We start from the raw sequence: 16,927 nt of genomic DNA on the forward strand, positions 1-16,927 counted from the left end.
TTTTGCCATGTCGCGGCGTCGGTCGAGGGTGACATTTGGTAGATGATGGGAAGTGGGGCAGGTAGGACGCGGTGGAGGTGGAAGTGGAGGCCGACATCCGCGATTGTTGACACCGATGGTTGACATCACCCACCGCACCATGGCGGCCCCAACACCCGCACGCGTCCTCGAGGCGCTCCGCGAACATCTAGAGCCTGCGCTCCTCACCAAGCGCCTCCCCTCCGTCCTCCAGCTGGCGGTGCACCTCTCTCTCGTGCGGCAGCGCATCACGGCCGAGGCGGCCATGCTCGAGAGCGCGCTGTCCGACCTCGACGTGGACCCCGCGGGCATGGCGACGCTTCACCGTCTCGCGGTCGCGGATGGCGACGCGCTGTTCGACTTGAGTCTCGATATGCGGCGCGAGGTGAGTTTGACGGCGGCCGCTCTATGTCAGCGTTGAGCAGCTTGCCGGCCGTGCGAGGCTCGGATCAGGGCTGATCACAGCAACTCCTCGTCGCGCTGGCTGCGGGCAAGACATCTATTGTCGAGGGTCTGCTGGAGCAGTACCTCCCGGCTGTGGGCAGCGTTGCGGACGCTGCGGGCAAGCACATCTACGTGCGCGCGATGGAGGAACACCAGATCCCTAGGATGGCGCAGGTGCGCGCTGAGATTATTGAACTCGTTGCAGCGGTGAAGACGTGAGGTCTTGAGGGGGCTGACAACTGATGGTAGAGGCGAAAAGCCGGACATTCCGTTCGGCCAACCGCTCAACGAGCTTGCGCGCGACATGATGGCCGCGGCGGAGGCGGTTGTGGAGGACGCGGATGAGTTCATGGGGCTGTTTCCAACGTCAAGAAGACGGGTGAGTTGCATGAGTGGCCGCTTGTTTGTGTGCACCTCGAGCAGTGTGGCCAGACTACCAGCTGAGCTTACATGCGCTCAGCGTCGAATTGGTGGCTGACTGCCAGGGGTCGGTACCGATGCAATCCAAGGACAATCCACGCAAACATGCGCCGCGCATGACGATGCCCTCACAAGCGTCCATCCATCCATAGATCCATAGAACCAGGCAGTTGCACGTCGTTAGGCGACCTGTTGTAATTGTAAGCATGACCTGGACAGAGCGGCTCTCTGACTTTCGACGCGACAGAGTGCTAATGCTAAAGGACAGCGATAACATCACCGCATGTGTAACCAAGAGCTAGAGGGAGAACAAGGTTGCAGCAGCCAAGCTGAGGAAGGGGGGGGGGTGGTAAGCCGAAACTAAGCAACGTGAATGGGGCCAGAAATTGCGCTCAGCCGTGAATGGGGCCGTAAGAGCCGCCCAGAACGCTCGTTCCGAGGGCGTTGCTGAGCGTGGAGGGAAGAGCGTCAAGAATCTTGTCCAGCACAGACGAGTCGAGGTCGTTGAAGGCCTGAGCATCCTCGGGGTCGACAGTACGCCCTAGAATGTCAGAAAACGGTGTCAAACATCACAAGAAAACTGACCAGCGAGAAGCGAGCCGACGATGCGAAGAACCAGCTCGAGGACCTGGCTGGGAAGCGCGAGGCCCGTGATAGGGAGGAGCTCGTTCAAGCCAACGTTGAGCAGCTGGCGTTTCGCGAGATTGGTGTCGCGGCCCTGGAGTGAGCAGACATTGACGAAACGCGAAACAGAGGTGAAGAGGGTTGGAAGGCGATGTATTGTCAAAGAATGGGGAACGGAAAGAGGCGGGCTTACAAGCTGGGCAATTATATCGAGAGCGATCAAAATGAGGTTGTTGACACCTGGAAGACCCATCGTGGCAGACTTGAGCGCAGGGCCAAGAAGATTGGGAAGGCGAGCAAGTACATGGCCGGGGATAGAGAGAAGCTTCGCGGTGGCCTCGTTGAGGTTCTCGCCCTTGAGGATGGCCACCAGAGCGTTGAGGACGGTGGCGGCCTGGTCAGTGGTGAGGTCGGTGGTTTCGGTAAGGATGCGGTTCAGCTCGGCAGTAAGGCCATCCCAGTCGAGATTGCTGAGGTTGAGGCTGAGTTAAGCGAGAACGACGCACAGAGACGACGAAGGATGAGGGTCGGGTAAGTGACGGGGTGGGCAGAGGTTGAGGGAAGGAAGGTACTCACAGACCGTAGAGGCGGCGAGTCCAAGCCTTGGCGGGAGGCGGCGAGGCGATGTTGCGGGGAACAAGAGGGATGGTGTTGGCCGAAAGGTCGAGGCCGACGCCAGCGACGACCTCGATTGGAGCGGCGGCCACGAAGGGGGAGATGATGGCGAGAGCTGCGATGACGAGGTAAGAACGCATGGTGAGGATGTTAAGGAGTGTGGGAGACGGCTGGACACAGGAAGAAGAAGAGGGTGAGGGGGTGGAGAGCGATGGAGTGAGAGAGTGGGTGAAGAAGAGAATGCAGACGTTGACAAGCGGTGATTATAACGGGGTTTGAAGGAAGGCGGAGACGTGGAGAGCATGCATGTGGACCATGGACCATGGACCAGGACCTGATTTCTGGAGTGCATGGAGTGGTGTGAGGTGCAAAATGCAAGACGCGACGCGTGAGATGTGCCCGATCCAGACGCGCATCACTCGGGGATTGCTGGCGTCATGCCCGAATCAGCCGCAGGCAGTCCCACTGCACGCCAAGCACGGTGCGAGAGCGCCGATCCGCAGCTGCCAAGCCACAGGGAGCCACAGGTGAAGAGCGAGAGCTATAATTATATACTATTGCTTTGCATGCTCTGGGATCTGGGAGTGGCTACTGGATCATTGGCCATTGGATTTTTGATTCGTTGGCTCGTTGGACAATGGCCACACTCAGTTATTGGACGTGGGCCGTGTGTGGCAGCGCCACCACCGAAGTTACAGTACTTCAATTGACGGCGGCTATACACGTCAACAACCCTTGTGTGCTTTCAGAACATTGACTCTCAGATCTCTGAATGATCGAATGAACGTGCGTATTGTGCGTACGTGGAACTAGCACTCTGCACTTAGCACCGGTGGCACCAAGCACCGATCAGCGGATCCGCGGATCGCCTAGTCCTGCCCCTGTCACCCTCGTGCGCCCTCCTCCCACCGATCATGAGTGGATCGCCGGTGCGAGCTGGGAGTACCCCCGATGGATGGGTGATCGGTGAAAGCACGAGCTGCTTATTGCGCAGCAGTGTGGGAAACTTCTGACGTGTTAGGCTTCCTTTGACAGTACGACGGTGCTTAAGCTGCGGAATTCAGTGGCCGGCCGTGGTGCCGGACACCGGAGGGCGGATTCGTCGGGTCGTCGGAGATGTATCTCTCGTTTGATCGCTTTCGCTTGTGCAATTGTGCATCCGATTCACCATTCCCCCGGCGCGCGGCGGTAGAGCCAACGATACCGAATCTGGGCTCATACGTGAGTTCACAAGACGCAAAGTACGTCCACTACCGATGCTAGTACTTCGAGTACATTGACTGCTAACAACTTAAACAACGCTTATTGGATCGAGGCCCAGCTATCGCTCGTCACTCCCACCCAGACAGCCCCCAAGCCGTCGCAGCACCTATACAGGGGTAGAAATTCAAGAACATTCGCCGTGCAGATGATGAGCTGAGCGCTCACAGGATCCCTCCGAGGAGGCCACCAATTGCGCCATTCTTTCCGCCCGGAACGCCCCCGCTTGCGTTGTTGACCACACCGAGGAGGCCCCCAAGAAGGCCTCCGTTACCGCCGGAAAGGATAACAAGCTGGAGCAGGGCGAGGAGGGGGGCGAGAAGCGGACCGATGGCAGGAATCTGCCAGATAACGGTGTTGAGGGCACCGATCACTTTCGACAGGGCCTGTGTTGGGATGCTCTGGAGCTGGCCGAAAGCGCCACTGCCGAGAGGGGTGCCCTCGAGAAGGCCGCGGACAATACCGCCTACAATGTCTGACTGGCCCTCGCTTAGACCCGTGTTCTTGAGGGCACTGGATACCTTGGCGAGCACTTGGTCGATGTTGACGCCCGGCACTGCACGCCCGAGGAGACCGCCCAGACCGCCTGTCAGGCCACCGAGGAGTCCCACGCCGCCTCCGAGGGTCTGGAGGAGCACGAGAAGCATGTACACGGCTTGGTTGACGCCGGGAAGACCCATGGTGGCAGGCACAAGGATGGGCGCCAGAATCTGCGGGAGCTTGACTAGCAAGGACGCGGGAATGGTGAGGAGCTTTCCGATGACGCTGCCGTCCAGAGGCTTGCCCTGGGAAATGCCGGTGATGATACCGACAATGGTCTTGATCTGCGCGGTGGTGAGGGAGGTGGTGTCATCAAGCGTCGTCTTGACTTGGTCGATGAGACCGTTCCAGTCGATGTTTCCGAGACCTGGTGTGAGTGCGTGCTGAATGCTGACCTCACCTCCTGGAGACAGCTGGCGGTCCTCGACGGCCGTGACCTCTGGTTCGGCGTCGCGAGCAGCCACGGCGTTCTCTGAACGAGCGACGAGATGAGACCCGTCTGGCGAGACGGCGAGGGGAGCGGCAAGTGCCAAGCCCCCGAAAATGGCAAGGAGAAGAGCAGGGCGCATGGTGAGTGGAAGTGATGTGTGGCGGTGAAGTGCAGACGTTGTGAGCAGCTGATATCCAAGAGGCGTCCTCCGCTAGGGCTTATAAGCATCTCAGCACCTCCCAGGAAAGATTATCTGAGACCAGCTGACACTGATGCCGGGTGTAAAGCTGTTAATGTGCTCAGCGGCTGACGCCGGCGATCGCGCGTTTATTTCCATCCAGAAGGTCATTAACCAGCGACGATTCCCGTCCTCCGATGCTTCCGCCTATCCATTGCGATGGCTGACCGAGATCTCGGGCAGGGCTGAAATGTTCTTCAGTGTGTCTCCACATCACTCTGTGGCTCGATGATGGCGCATGAGTGAACCGGTCATCTAACACGGAGTATCGCTCAGAACCGCAGATTAATGGCGCCAAGATTACAAGATCGCAAGATCCAAGGTATTGACCGATGCAAACAGACGCCGAAGATTAAACACGTCCCTTCACTGTCTCCACATTCCGCAGATCCGACTGCCGATCGCCTTCCAGAACCACGAGCACGGCTCTTTGCGCCTCATAAGCGTTCTGAACGGTCTGAACCCTTCCACATTCAATTCCCCACCCTGGGACCCCGCTCTGGGGTTACTCACACCTCATTGCAGGCGGCCAGAATTCAGCCCGATCTAATTCAGAATTCGTGGGTCATTCAATTCAGCTTTCTCGCGACATGGCCAGCTTCTGAACCGACAGTATGTCACCATTTACCGCTGCCACTCCATGCTACCACGGGCAATGCACAACGGCCAAGGTGGGCGGATCTCGATCGTGCACTCTAGTCCATGCGTGCAGGATGTGTATGAGGCTCGCTGAGATGCGCCCGATGACCGATGCTGATCGCTTTGACCACGCATGCACAAAGGCTGGCACGCAATTCCTCTCGCTCTCGATCTCCAGCGGCCATTCTGATTGTCAACCAAACAGAGCAGTTGTTAGCGAGAGCCGGACGATCATCTGTGTGATCTCTGAGTCAGCGTAGTGCTCGAAGTGCTGCGCAGTTGGCCAGTCTACAGCTCCACCTTGCCAGGACGCATCGAAAGGTTGATGGCCACCGCCAGGAGCAGATGCGCAGTCCCGAACTCATACGCTCATGCTTAGAGAAAACTGACGGTATTAATCTGGGCCAATGGGACTGCATACTGTAGCAGCGTCAATCGCCCCGTCGCAGGTGCCACAACGTCCCCAGGCACGTTCCACTGGATTGACCCCGTGAACGTTGTATGACACTGGATTGACCACGCGAACCTCGCTTGTACGCGGCCGGCCAACTCCGGCTTGCGTCACCTTGACGGGACGCGATACGCGCAACAGATGCGCCAAGCTGAAGGCCGAATTGTATGGAGGTTAAGTTGGACCGCGGGTGACTGTGCCTGGTTCTACGTCCACTATCTGAAACGGGGATATTGCTCTGGAAGAGGTGGGCTGTTTTCGCGTCAGGCTGCTGAACGCTTGCCGGATGCACCGGCTGTGCAAGGCTGGCGTATGGGCTGGCTTCAGCTCCAGCCTGTCTTGCGGGAGCCACACACTCGTCGGAACGACAACCGCAACGATAACAAGCTTCCGGTTTTATTGTGCCTGGCAACGCTACGAAGCTTCTTTGTGTGCGTCGGCGTCTTGTACCGGTCTGGCAGTCGACGCGTGATGATATAAAACGCGCCGGGCGGTGCGGTGGATCGCTACACACAATGCGTTTCCACCTCCTCCCTCTTGTCGCGCTCGCGACAGCGGTCGTGAGCCGGCCTCACGCTGAACGCAAAGAACTCACTCAAGTGGGTAATTTTTAGTCGCCGCTAACCGCAGCGTGGTCTCGGCGACCTCGGCGCTGGCGCGTTCGCAGGCGCCGGCGCGCCCGCTCACCGTGTCGAGGCGCTGCAATATCTCCTCCACGACTGGGGCTACGAGGTTGTCTCAGACGGCATCTGGGGTCCCGAGACAGCTGGCGCCGTCACCGCCGTCCAGCCGCGTGTAGGCTTGGCGGCGGATGGCGTGCCCGGCCCTGCGACACTCGGCGCTCTCGTCAAGGAGGTTGCGCAGGGGAGCCGCGGCAATGTAGTGCGCGCCGCTCAGACCGCGCTCAACGGTAACGGGGCCCAGCTCGCCGTCGACGGCGAGTTTGGCGCGGGTACTAAGGCCGCCACGGTCGCATACCAAAGCGCCCGCGGGCTCGTCGCGGACGGGATTGTCGGTAGAACATCGTGGACGGCGCTGTTCGGCGGTGGTGGGGGGACGCCACGCCCCACCGAGCCGCCTGTCACGATTCCACCTCCCACCGACCCCGAGCCGACCAATACACAGCCTGTTGACCCCGACCCCGAGCCAACTGACCCCGCGCCCACCGATCCACAGCCTACCGGCCCCGAGCCTACCGACCCCGAGCCCACCGCCACACAGCCCACCGACCCCGAGCCGACCAACCCACAGCCGACCAACCCTAACCCAACCGACTTCACGGGGGGAACCCCTCGAACGACATCCGGTCCTACAGCGACGCAATCGCCAAGGCCGTTAAGTCAAAGTGAGAAGGACGAGTGGAAATTCTACACATTCTTCTCCAAGTGCGTTGGCAGTGATGTATGTTCTAATAAACAGGGTCGTTCAATGCGAGGACGACAAAATCAGGAGCTGGAAGTGCGGTCCATCCTGCGATTATATCTCGCAGCAAGGCGGTTCCATTCCCACCGTTCCAGTGGTGGAAAGTGGCTCATCATGGGATACCATCTCCACCAGTGCGTCGTGACCGGGACTGTGCTCATTCCAGTCTTCGCCGCCGAGCAAGCTGGGCGACTTTTCGTGGTTGTGCAGGGCACAGACATGAATACCACCCTTGGCCACTACCGCGACGAGACGCAGGTTACCCCTAAGTGGGTTAGCCAAGATCTCGACGGTCCTGTACGCATTCGCCGGGGCCACGCAAACCTGGCCCAGTTATACCGGAACGTTGTTGATAAGTCCGTGGAGAAGAGCTACAACGGAGGCACCCGCGACATGGTCCTAGTGGGACACAGCCAGGGGGGATCGATTGCCGAAATTCTCGGCGTGGAATACAAAAAACGTTTCCCAGACATGAAGATCACAGTGCGCGCTTTCAGTCCCCCCAAAACAGGTAACGGTGCGTGGGCCCGTGCTGTGGAAAATACAATCGATGATTATCGGTATGCTGTGGCGAAGAATGATCGCATTCCTCACGAGCCCCTCGCCGAGGAATGGACTCATCCCGAGGGTGAGGTTTACTGGCCCTTTGAGTTTTTCCCTCCACCAGACCCGATGGATTGGGTGTACTGCCCTGGTCGCGAAAATAACGAGTGCTCAGAGGGCATTTTATATGCTTTCACACCGTTCACGGGTGCGGCAGACCCAATGTAAGTCAATCTTTGAGTATGCTGACCTCTTGTCATCAGGGACCCTTCTTCGGCACAAACATGGAGGGGTGCACCTAAGTTGCACGAAGTATCTGCGTCATGCGATGAAAGAAGGAACTGGTCTGAATAAATCTTGTCGTGTTATGTCTTCTCTTAACGGATATTTATGTCTCGAGCCATCGTTCAGGAAAGTGCTGAGCGCCCCCTGGGAAGACGGACAAATTCTCGCACTTGGGCAGAAATTGAGGACGTGTAAACCTTCAGCGGCAGCGGATGGATGAGGATGGCTGCAGTCCCACAGATACCACCTGAGGGGTGCGACTGGTACGATGCGAGGTGCAAGCGGCCCGGCGCAACTTTCGTCAAACATGCATTGGCGGAGCCCACTACTGACGCCACCACGAGATCTTCGTGGACGTGTTCCCCAGGTAGTCCGTCAGGCGGTTGCTGGCAGTATCTATGTTGCTCGACAAGGACAGCCAAACTCGGTATTTGTTGGGGCCAGTTGACACGGCCTGAGTCTCCGTGAAGGCAGTGCTTATGAGATTGACCTGGTCGAGGTCGCTCTGGTGTTTGAGGTTTTCCATCGCAGCGTTGCCATGCACGACGCGGCAGTTTTCAAGCTTCATCTGCGCGCCATACGCGATGTTGCTTTTGATCCACAGATTCGATGCCGCCGTATTGGTGAAGTTGCACCGCGTCCACTTAGCGTTGGCCGTACCGCTAGCCTCCATCGTGCGGCTCCCGCCGCCCTTGACACCGTTGTATGTGTCCGAAAACGCGCAATCAGTCCACGTAGTTGCGCGCGAGGGATTGCGCACGCCGTCAATCCCAAGCCCATCGCTCGCGCCCCAGACGGTGCCGAAGAACTTGCAGCGGGTGAAGGAGATGCCTGGCGCCTCGATCTTGGCTGACCACGTTGTCTGCCCAATGAATGTGCAGTCCTCAAACTTGGCGTAGCCTCCATCGATTCCCTTGGCTGGCTCAGCTCGGTTGAAGGGCGCAACAAAGCCGGGACCGGCGTTGTCATCGAACATGCAATTCTTGAATAGCCCATTCCTTGTCCACTGTGTGGGCGAGATGTTGGGCTCTATGTCGAGCCCGGCCTTGGGCGACGAGGACACCTTGCCCCGTCCCGTTTTGGTAAAGCGTGAGTTGGTGACGGTGAGACCGTTGCCGCCAATCCAGGACAGGCCTTGTCGCCCCGAGCCTTCGCAGTGTACATTGTTGAGGGTGGTCACAGCGCCCAGCTCCCGCTTCTTGTACTGGTCGCGGATAGTGATCCCATCGAGTGCCATGCCTTTGGTGGTGATGCGGGAAAGTTGGGCTCCAGGGCAGCCCTCCAGGACAATTGCGGAGCCACCCAACTGGATGCCAGTGTCGCCATATTCGTTTCCAATCACCAGCTTGTCCTGGAGGGTGACGAAGTTTAGATTATCAACAATCATTGGCCCGGTTGCGTCCCAAAGATCGATAACGGGGCCTACAGACGCAGCAAACTGCGGCTGGTGCTGTCTACGTGAACTGGCGACAGTGCCGTCAAGCTCGAAGGCACCGAAGCGCTGATGCCAGTCAAGCGAGAGCGTTGCCCCGTTCCCTCGAATTTCGAGGTACTTAAGGCCAGTCACCTTAAGAATCGGCTCAAAGATGTAGAACTGTCGGTTTGGGTCGGCTGCGCGCTCGGCAGCGGTGATATTGCGCTGACCGCGGATGTAGTAGTTGCCCGCCGGGATATTCAGAATAGCGGCCTTGTCAGGTCGCGCCATGATGGCCTTCGCGGCCTCGCGGAAGGCGCGCGTGTCGGCGGTAACAGCCTGCCCGATCGCTCCGAAGTCCTTCTTCAGGTCGAACGTCACAGTGCCAGCTGGGGCGGCCCTGCGTTCTATGTTAGCTAAGGTTTGGGCTTCTACGTACCGACCACAGCTGCTTGCACAAAGACCAAAATCGAGAGGAGGGTGATGAGAAACAGCATGGTAGCTGGGGACTCCTTCGAGTTGGAATCGGCTGCCTTTTATGCTTAGGTGCGTCTTCCCAGAAGCTTGAGGAGCTCGCCTTTGACACCTGCTTCGTTTTGCCAGCGGCCGTGGAGTCTGTCAGTGGCCGTCACCCGCGGTCGGACGCGTCGCGGCCCGATAATCTAGGAGCGTAGGTTACTCGCGTCCCAGACCACCGCCGTGTTCACGCGCTACACATTCGGGCGACATGCGAAGACTCTGCTTCATAGTTTAATTCCGACGAAAGATACGAGCCCTCGTGACCTTGAAACGGCGATGAACGGGAGGGGTGGTCACAAGTTGCCTAGCGCGGGCGTCAGGGCTTGTTCGTTAAGCTTCACTTGATGATGAATGTTCCGCCCACAGTAATCGAGTGAGCGGGTTCCGCCAGGCGCGTCTGTCGTGTTCCGTGCCTGCTTGTTTTGGCCAGAACATGGACTGGCGGCGCGTCGTACATGCTCCTCAACCACACATTATTTGATACGACTTTCGCTTGCCGAACTGGGCTGTTGCCCACTTCTCCGCGCTAGTGGAGACCTCCTTGAAGCAGGCCGCGCATCTAAGGGGCTAAATGTCAGCAGAATCGCCACTTGTACTTTCACGTGACACCTACACAAATCAACCCTCGCCGAAACCGTGGAGGTCCCCAGAACGTGCTTCTAGAATTCAGTCGCGCTGGCAGCTGTGAATGTCGGCATACAGAGTGGATAATTTTCTACTTGAGATTGCGTTGTCAGCCTAAACAGACCTACCCTCACTACGAATGGTGCTTCTTAGCTGAGGTTCAGGTGGTCGACAGAGGTGCGGGACGAAGGTGATATGTCCGGTCAATGATGACAGGGAACAGGGATTCCTTAAACGTACCCCGTTATGCTTCTTTCGCTGTGATCTGTCAGCAGTTTCGAGTGACCCGACACCCTGCCGACGCGACGGTGCATTGCAAGCGCTCCGACTTACCTGGACTTGTATGGCCGAGCTCAAATATAATAAGGTCGCGATTTGTGAGTGAGTCTGAGCATTTCGAGCAAGGCGCGTGAGCGCACCGCGCCATGTGGGGCGGGATCGTATGCGGAATTATATTAAGCTTCATTTCGCCACGGGTTTCAGTGAAGCCCGCCCTATGCTAGAGAAGCGCCGCATAAGGTCCTCTGCGCCTGGAATGCGTGATTACTGATTGCCTGATAACCTCACGTGACCGTCGAACAACAATACCCACCACGGCCTCCTTAGCACGGTCTCTCTCACTCGAAAACAGTCTGTCACTGTGGAAGCGGGGCAGTAAGCGAAAGTCGAGCCCCTGCACACGGAATTCTTGTGGACTCCCTCACAGCGCATGCGCTGTCTTGCAAGCTGGGTATGGCAGGGGCCACGTGGAGAAGTAACAAGACACCTGTTCCCGAAATAGACCATTATCCGTGGACTCGCGACGCGCTCGCGCGTCGAAACCAACTGGCTTCTCATCTCAATTCATTGGCATTCTGCTGATACACGAGCCTCAAAATGCCTAGTTGCAGTCGTCGCGCGGGCCGTAGCGGCACGTGTTGCCCTCACCGTCGCACTGGTAGACGTAGCCCTCGAGGCACCAGCCGCCACGAGGCGAGGAGCCGCGGCCGCAGAAGATGTCGGCCGGCTGGCCGTCGCAAGTGCAGATCGTGCGGTACGAGCAGTCGCGCTGGGATCAGATCTCTGTCATAGATGAAGTGGCCGTACCTTGCCCAGGTCGAGGTCGCGTGCGGCGAGGCCCTGCTCGGCAGCGGCGGCTTCGTCGCCCGCGGCGTTGGGAGTGGGGTTCGCGACAGCGAAGGAGAGGAGGGCGAGCGAGGCGGCAGCGAAGAACTTGTGTTAGCGGGGTAGCGGCTGTCCCTACCTTCATGATTGTAGGTTGTAGGGTGTGGGTTGTTGGCGGTTAAAGTCGGTGAAGTTGAAGATGTAGTTGACAGTGAGGTTGACGGGAATCACAGCGTGTCAAGGTGCCGCCTTTTATGTTGCAGCGGTCGCCCTATCATCAAGACTGACAGTGAGGCTCCCAACCACGCTCGTCGCTTCGAATGCTATGCTCAAGTCACCCGTGGTCAACGCAACACCCGTCCACTCGTCTCTCAGCGACAATCGATGTTGACGTCCACAGGATCTCTGTGCTGGGAGTGACCGCTGCCTCGGACACTGCTGCTGACTGCAACCGCCACTGTCGCCGCCGGAGGATGGCGAACAAGGAGCGAGTGTCCGTCGTCAACCGCATGTGAGTTTACGCTCGAGACTCAAGCTTCATAGGCTTCTAGGGCAGAGCTGTGCGCGACAGAGAACAGGTAGACGCGAGGAACTTGGGAGATTTGAGGGACTTGCTTACTGCGCCCTGTCAATCGGCATCCCGGCATCTCTAACGGAGGCTCATGACGTCCCTGTACATGGGGTCGCGTCTCGCCTGATCCTGGTGCCCCTTCGCGTCTGTGACTCAACAGGCTCTAGTCGTGTTAGCCGTGTCGCTTGACGTTCAGGTAAACGCGAGGAACTGATCGTGTCTTCACAACATAGTCCTCGCCTTGAAGGAGTTCCACCACTCTAACATGTCGCTACACGGTGTTTCCGTGTCTGCGCGACGTGCCTGCACATTCCAGGCTCAAGCTTGATAGACTTTTGGGGGGTTAGAGGCATGAGGAGTAAGTAGCTAGCAGACACCGAGGACCTGTAGGAACTGGAGGAACTAGAGGAACTGGAGGAATGTGTAGCAACCGGCACGAGAAGCCTAAAGTGAGAGGCTGCGCCGGTCGGGAAACACGTGTCGACCGATGCCCGTGGACCCTCAGTTGTGGCTCCATGCGCTGCACGCTGGATGTCTTCGGGTGTATGTTGTGACGTCGTGGGTGTCTCGACCGTCGCCTATCAACCTTATACGCTTATGCATCGCATAAGCTTTGAAACGCACACTTAAATGTGACCAGCGACGCAGCGTTGTGACGGAGCCCCACGCTGTGCTATGTCGTCGAGGTGATGGAAGCGGTGCCGGAGACAGGCACGACTCCAGCCTTTGTGTGATCGCTGAGGCAAAGCGTGGCAGCGAGAGGCGGAGGTGGGCGAAGACATGGGTACCACGAGGTCGCTGTTCACACATCTCCATGGCGTCGCCAGGACGCGGAAGTGGAGGACGGTACCGTTGTTGCATGCGGCTTGAACGAGTGCACTCTGAAAGGTCGGTTGACACCTGGAGAGGCGGTCCGGCCAACGAGTGTGTGGGAAAGACAGTGGTGGGCACTCGTGAGGAGTGGGAATCGGAGCAAAAGAGCAGGTGGTAGTTGGCAGGTCGTCGAAAATCACCAGCCCACCGTGAGCCAATTCTTGACAGAACTCACACAACGTCTGGGGGTGGCACCTCGTGTCTGTCCCTTCACTTGTCCAAGAGGGCTGGGTGAGTAGATGTGAGCGGACACACACACTGGAGGGCGGCGCGGCTTCGGGATTGGCAGAGGGACGATACCGTGGGACAAAGTGTGTGGTGGGAAGGAGGAAAGAGGTATGATGCAGCTGGTCATCTGGAGTCTATTGCCATGACCGGGTAACTTCACCACCCGGGTAACTTCACCACCCGGGGAAAAATAAGGCTGAGATGGGACGACTAGGTTGAGATGCGTTTGCAGACCGAAGGTATGGTCAATCATGAAGCCTTCACGTTGTGTGCAATACCGTCTCGGCCATCACGGGGCTGGCCCGACGGCGGCATACTTCTTGGCCAATCTCAGCCAGTCAGACACGATGTCTTCTTCCCCTCCGCCCCGGCTAACCAAAGCGCTCAGTGAGCGCTGTCGTACTGGCATTCCAGATGAGTGCCCATGTCAAGGCTAGATTGCGACGAGGGCGCCTCTGACAGCGGTATCACTGGCTAATGGACGAGAGGGGAACCTGGGCTTTCCGTTCAAGTCGATTTCGAGCTATTCCTGCTATTGCTATCGTCCGAGCGGTGATCCAGCGAAGCGTCGGGCGGTCCATAGCTTACCGGGCGCGGGTGGTTCTCAATTCCAGATCAGGTCGTCAGCTCTCCACTCTATGACGAGGGGCGCCACCGCCGTCGCCTCACTGGGTGGAGTGAGAAGGGTTAGTGCGGTGAGCCCAGCCAATATTCCAGATTCTCCACGCCGCCGGCCAGGATCGCGCGATAGGGCACCACGTGAGATCGTGAGATATACCAACGCACGCGGGCAGCATGGGCGGGCAGAGTCTGTGCGTGAGAGAGAGCCCGGACTCTGGAGGGGGTCGGGACCCCTTCCGCCGTGATCGACAAAGGAGAGATCTGCGTGAAGACGAAGGGATCGACGTGCTCGCTCTCCTGGCTGGCGTCAACATGCATGCTCGACTGGCCAGTGGCTAGCGGTCAGTTCATTGTTATCAGCACGAGTCGCAAGCGCAAGGGAATAGCTCGGGGATGAAACTCATGGTGAAGCGGAGGATCGTCGAAGATCGAAATATCAAACGCCAAGACGGGGCACGCAATTTCGCTGGACGGCGGGATAATAGACACTGAGAGGCACATAGGAAAATTTGTTTCCGCTAATGCTCCACTCTAATAGAGTCCCTGTGAGGGGAGATCCGTGCCAAGCCTTTCGTGCCCGGGCGCGCAGAGAGAGATCTGTGTGCACTGTGTGGCTTTGTGCATTTCCGCACTGCGGCCAAGCCTCGACCGATGGCGACTGTGGTCACCATCACGCATCATCTACTCGCCATCACTGGCGCACCATGGGTCGTCTTGAGCGCGTCGTTCTGCATACACTGACAGCCTACAAAACTAACTGCTGTTCCGAATCTCATGCCCATTCCCAAACTCTCACCCGCCCCACCCACTCATTCCCACACACCATGCCTTCCGAAAAGGTCCACGACCCAGACTACTTCCCGCCACCACTGGCCGAGGAGGAGCCCTTGTCCCTCAAGCGAGACTGGTCCGAAGAAGAGGAGAAACGGGCCAAGCGCAAGTACGTTACATCCCGCCCGCAGCACATGGCATGTGGCAGTGACTGACCGCCAGGCTGGACTTCATCATTATGCCTATTCTCACCCTCGGCTTTTTCTGCCTCCGTGAGTCATGAGATACCCCACATGAGGGCACGAGAGGATCAGTGGCGGCTTACACCAGAACTCGACCGCGGTAACATTGCGAATGCGCTCACGGACAACTTCCTCAAGGATGTCGGGATCACGCAGAACCAGTTCAACGTCGGCCAGCAGATGCTGTCGCTCGGCATTGTGCTTTTCGAAGTTCCCAGCAACATGGTCCTCTACCGCGTCGGCCCCGGCAAGTGGCTCACTCTCCAACTCTTCCTCTTTGGCACTGTCTCAACCTTCCAAGCCTTCCAGAAGGGCTACGGCGCCTTCATTGCCACTCGCTTCCTCCTGGGCCTCACCGAGTCTGGTTTCATCCCAGGCGGCCTCTGGACGCTGAGCACGTGGTACACGCGCTCCGAGACGGCCAAGCGTGTCATGTTCTTCTACTTTGGCAACCAGATCGGGCAGGCCAGCTCCAAGCTCCTCGCCTACGGCATTCTCCACATGCGCGGCGTCGGCGGCAAGAGCGGTTGGTTCTGGCTCTTTGCGCTCATGGGTGCCTTCACAATCCTCGGCGGATTCGTGTTCGGCTTCTGCCTCCCCGACTCGTTCGCCAACCCCCGCTCCACATTCCTTCCCAAGTACGACGGCTGGTTCACGGAGCGCGAGCTGCACATCCTGCGCTCGCGCGTGCTCCTCGACGACCCGCTCAAGGGCAAGAAGAAGAAGCACATTGACAGCGGCGCGTTCAAGCGTGCCTTCTCCAACTGGCGCCTTTGGGTCCACCTCGGCGTCACCCTGTGCAACAACGGCCCCCAGCGCGGCTTCGACACCTACTCGCCCTCGATCGTCAACTCGTTTGGCTACGGCAATCTGAAGTCCAACGCTATGGCTTCAGTCGGTTTCTGGCTCCAGGTGCCCCTCTCGTATCTCTTCTCGTTCGTCAGCGACCACTACAACCGCCGCGGCGAGACAGTACTGGTCGGCCTCGCCTGCCACCTTCTCGGTTACGTCTTCAACCTCTCCTTCTCGGGCCGCACGAGCAAGGGCGTCCGCTATTTCGGTGTCATCTGGACGCAGGCCTTTGGCACTTTCTCGCACCCCCTCAACATTGCCTGGATGAGTCTCACAGCCCGCGACTCTGAGGAGCGCGCCCTCGCCATGGCCATGGTCATCATGGGCGCCAACACCGCGGGTATTTACGGAGCCCAGATTTTCCGCTCAGACGACAAGCCGCTGTACCGTCGAGCCTTCGGCATCGGTATTGGCGTGCTCACCGTGGGCCTTATCCTCGCCGCAATCCGCTACGTCGACCACCTCATCACCAAGCGGCGTGCGGCCAAGGCGGGGCCGAGCACGCCGCCCAACGAGCTCGAGACGGCCGCGAGCTCGTCCCCCGGGTCCGAGAAGGACTATGGATCGACGACGCACGTGTCACATTCGACGAAGGTTTGAGGCTCGGTCAGCGCGTGTACATATAGTCTAGATAAAAGGTTGCCGCTGGGTTGCTGGGCCCAAGCTGAGCGTTGTATACATCCAGTCGTATCGTATGCCATTCACTCTTACATTGCACGTGGTGGGAATGGAGCCAACGGCGTCGGCATCGGCATCGGCGGGCTCGGATCTCCGAAACGTGTGGGGCTCACGCCATCGATCAGAGGAACAATTGAGAGCTCAAGCATTGATTATGGCTGACTCCTACATGATCCTTCAATAGCTTGCCCTTGCCGGATGTCATAATTGTGTGGTGGCAGTGGAGGCAGGGTGTCTGTTCATCTCCTAATCTGTGCTTGACCGATAGGCGTTCCAGGCAATCCCCAACACCACTGGCTCAGTTAGAACGTTTGGTCAGCCGAGACGCCAAAACGTCAGATACGTGCGGGGTCAAGCCGATGATCGAGCAGCCGTCGGCATGCACTCCGCCTCCTCCGAAGTGAATGGTGCTAGTGCCTGGCAACAACTGAGGCACTCGGATTCGTGCTCACTGCTCACGCAATACGGCGACGCATCGTTACCCATGGGCACGGCTCGATG

General features: G+C 58.4%; 6 protein-coding genes across 6 annotated transcripts; 3 read left to right on the forward strand and 3 right to left on the reverse strand.

Moving 5' to 3' along the window:
* Positions 1-139: 139 nt before the first annotated feature.
* COLE_07080 (uncharacterized protein) lies at positions 140-1,034 on the forward strand (the record flags this gene model as incomplete). Its single annotated transcript, XM_018423639.2, has 4 exons — positions 140-403; positions 484-677; positions 712-841; positions 948-1,034. 4 exons carry the CDS (start codon positions 140-142, stop codon positions 1,032-1,034), a joined length of 675 nt encoding a protein of 224 aa, XP_018277599.1.
* Positions 1,035-1,274: 240 nt separating this feature from the next.
* Positions 1,275-2,261, reverse strand: COLE_07081 (uncharacterized protein; the record flags this gene model as incomplete). The annotated part of the gene is made up of 4 exons (XM_018426806.1): positions 1,275-1,423; positions 1,468-1,600; positions 1,700-1,988; positions 2,083-2,261. 4 exons carry the CDS (start codon positions 2,259-2,261, stop codon positions 1,275-1,277), a joined length of 750 nt encoding a protein of 249 aa, XP_018277598.1.
* Positions 2,262-3,545: 1,284 nt separating this feature from the next.
* COLE_07082 (uncharacterized protein) lies at positions 3,546-4,490 on the reverse strand (the record flags this gene model as incomplete). Its single annotated transcript, XM_018426197.2, has 2 exons — positions 3,546-4,288; positions 4,322-4,490. The coding sequence occupies 2 exons, from the start codon at positions 4,488-4,490 to the stop codon at positions 3,546-3,548; spliced, it is 912 nt and encodes a 303-aa protein (XP_018277597.1).
* Positions 4,491-6,194: 1,704 nt separating this feature from the next.
* COLE_07083 (uncharacterized protein) lies at positions 6,195-7,872 on the forward strand (the record flags this gene model as incomplete). The annotated part of the gene is made up of 4 exons (XM_018424840.1): positions 6,195-6,278; positions 6,310-7,064; positions 7,099-7,235; positions 7,268-7,872. 4 exons carry the CDS (start codon positions 6,195-6,197, stop codon positions 7,870-7,872), a joined length of 1,581 nt encoding a protein of 526 aa, XP_018277596.1.
* A 382-nt stretch (positions 7,873-8,254) lies between these two features.
* COLE_07084 (uncharacterized protein) lies at positions 8,255-9,840 on the reverse strand (the record flags this gene model as incomplete). The annotated part of the gene is made up of 2 exons (XM_018424839.1): positions 8,255-9,750; positions 9,783-9,840. The coding sequence occupies 2 exons, from the start codon at positions 9,838-9,840 to the stop codon at positions 8,255-8,257; spliced, it is 1,554 nt and encodes a 517-aa protein (XP_018277595.1).
* A 4,867-nt stretch (positions 9,841-14,707) lies between these two features.
* Positions 14,708-16,348, forward strand: COLE_07085 (uncharacterized protein; the record flags this gene model as incomplete). Its single annotated transcript, XM_018425803.2, has 3 exons — positions 14,708-14,823; positions 14,877-14,926; positions 14,985-16,348. 3 exons carry the CDS (start codon positions 14,708-14,710, stop codon positions 16,346-16,348), a joined length of 1,530 nt encoding a protein of 509 aa, XP_018277593.1.
* Between the last annotated feature and the right edge of the window lie 579 nt (positions 16,349-16,927).

Source organism: Cutaneotrichosporon oleaginosum (genome assembly GCF_008065305.1).
Source record: "Cutaneotrichosporon oleaginosum strain ATCC 20508 chromosome Unknown ATCC20508_contig06, whole genome shotgun sequence".
Classification (NCBI taxonomy): Eukaryota; Fungi; Basidiomycota; class Tremellomycetes; order Trichosporonales; family Trichosporonaceae; genus Cutaneotrichosporon; species Cutaneotrichosporon oleaginosum.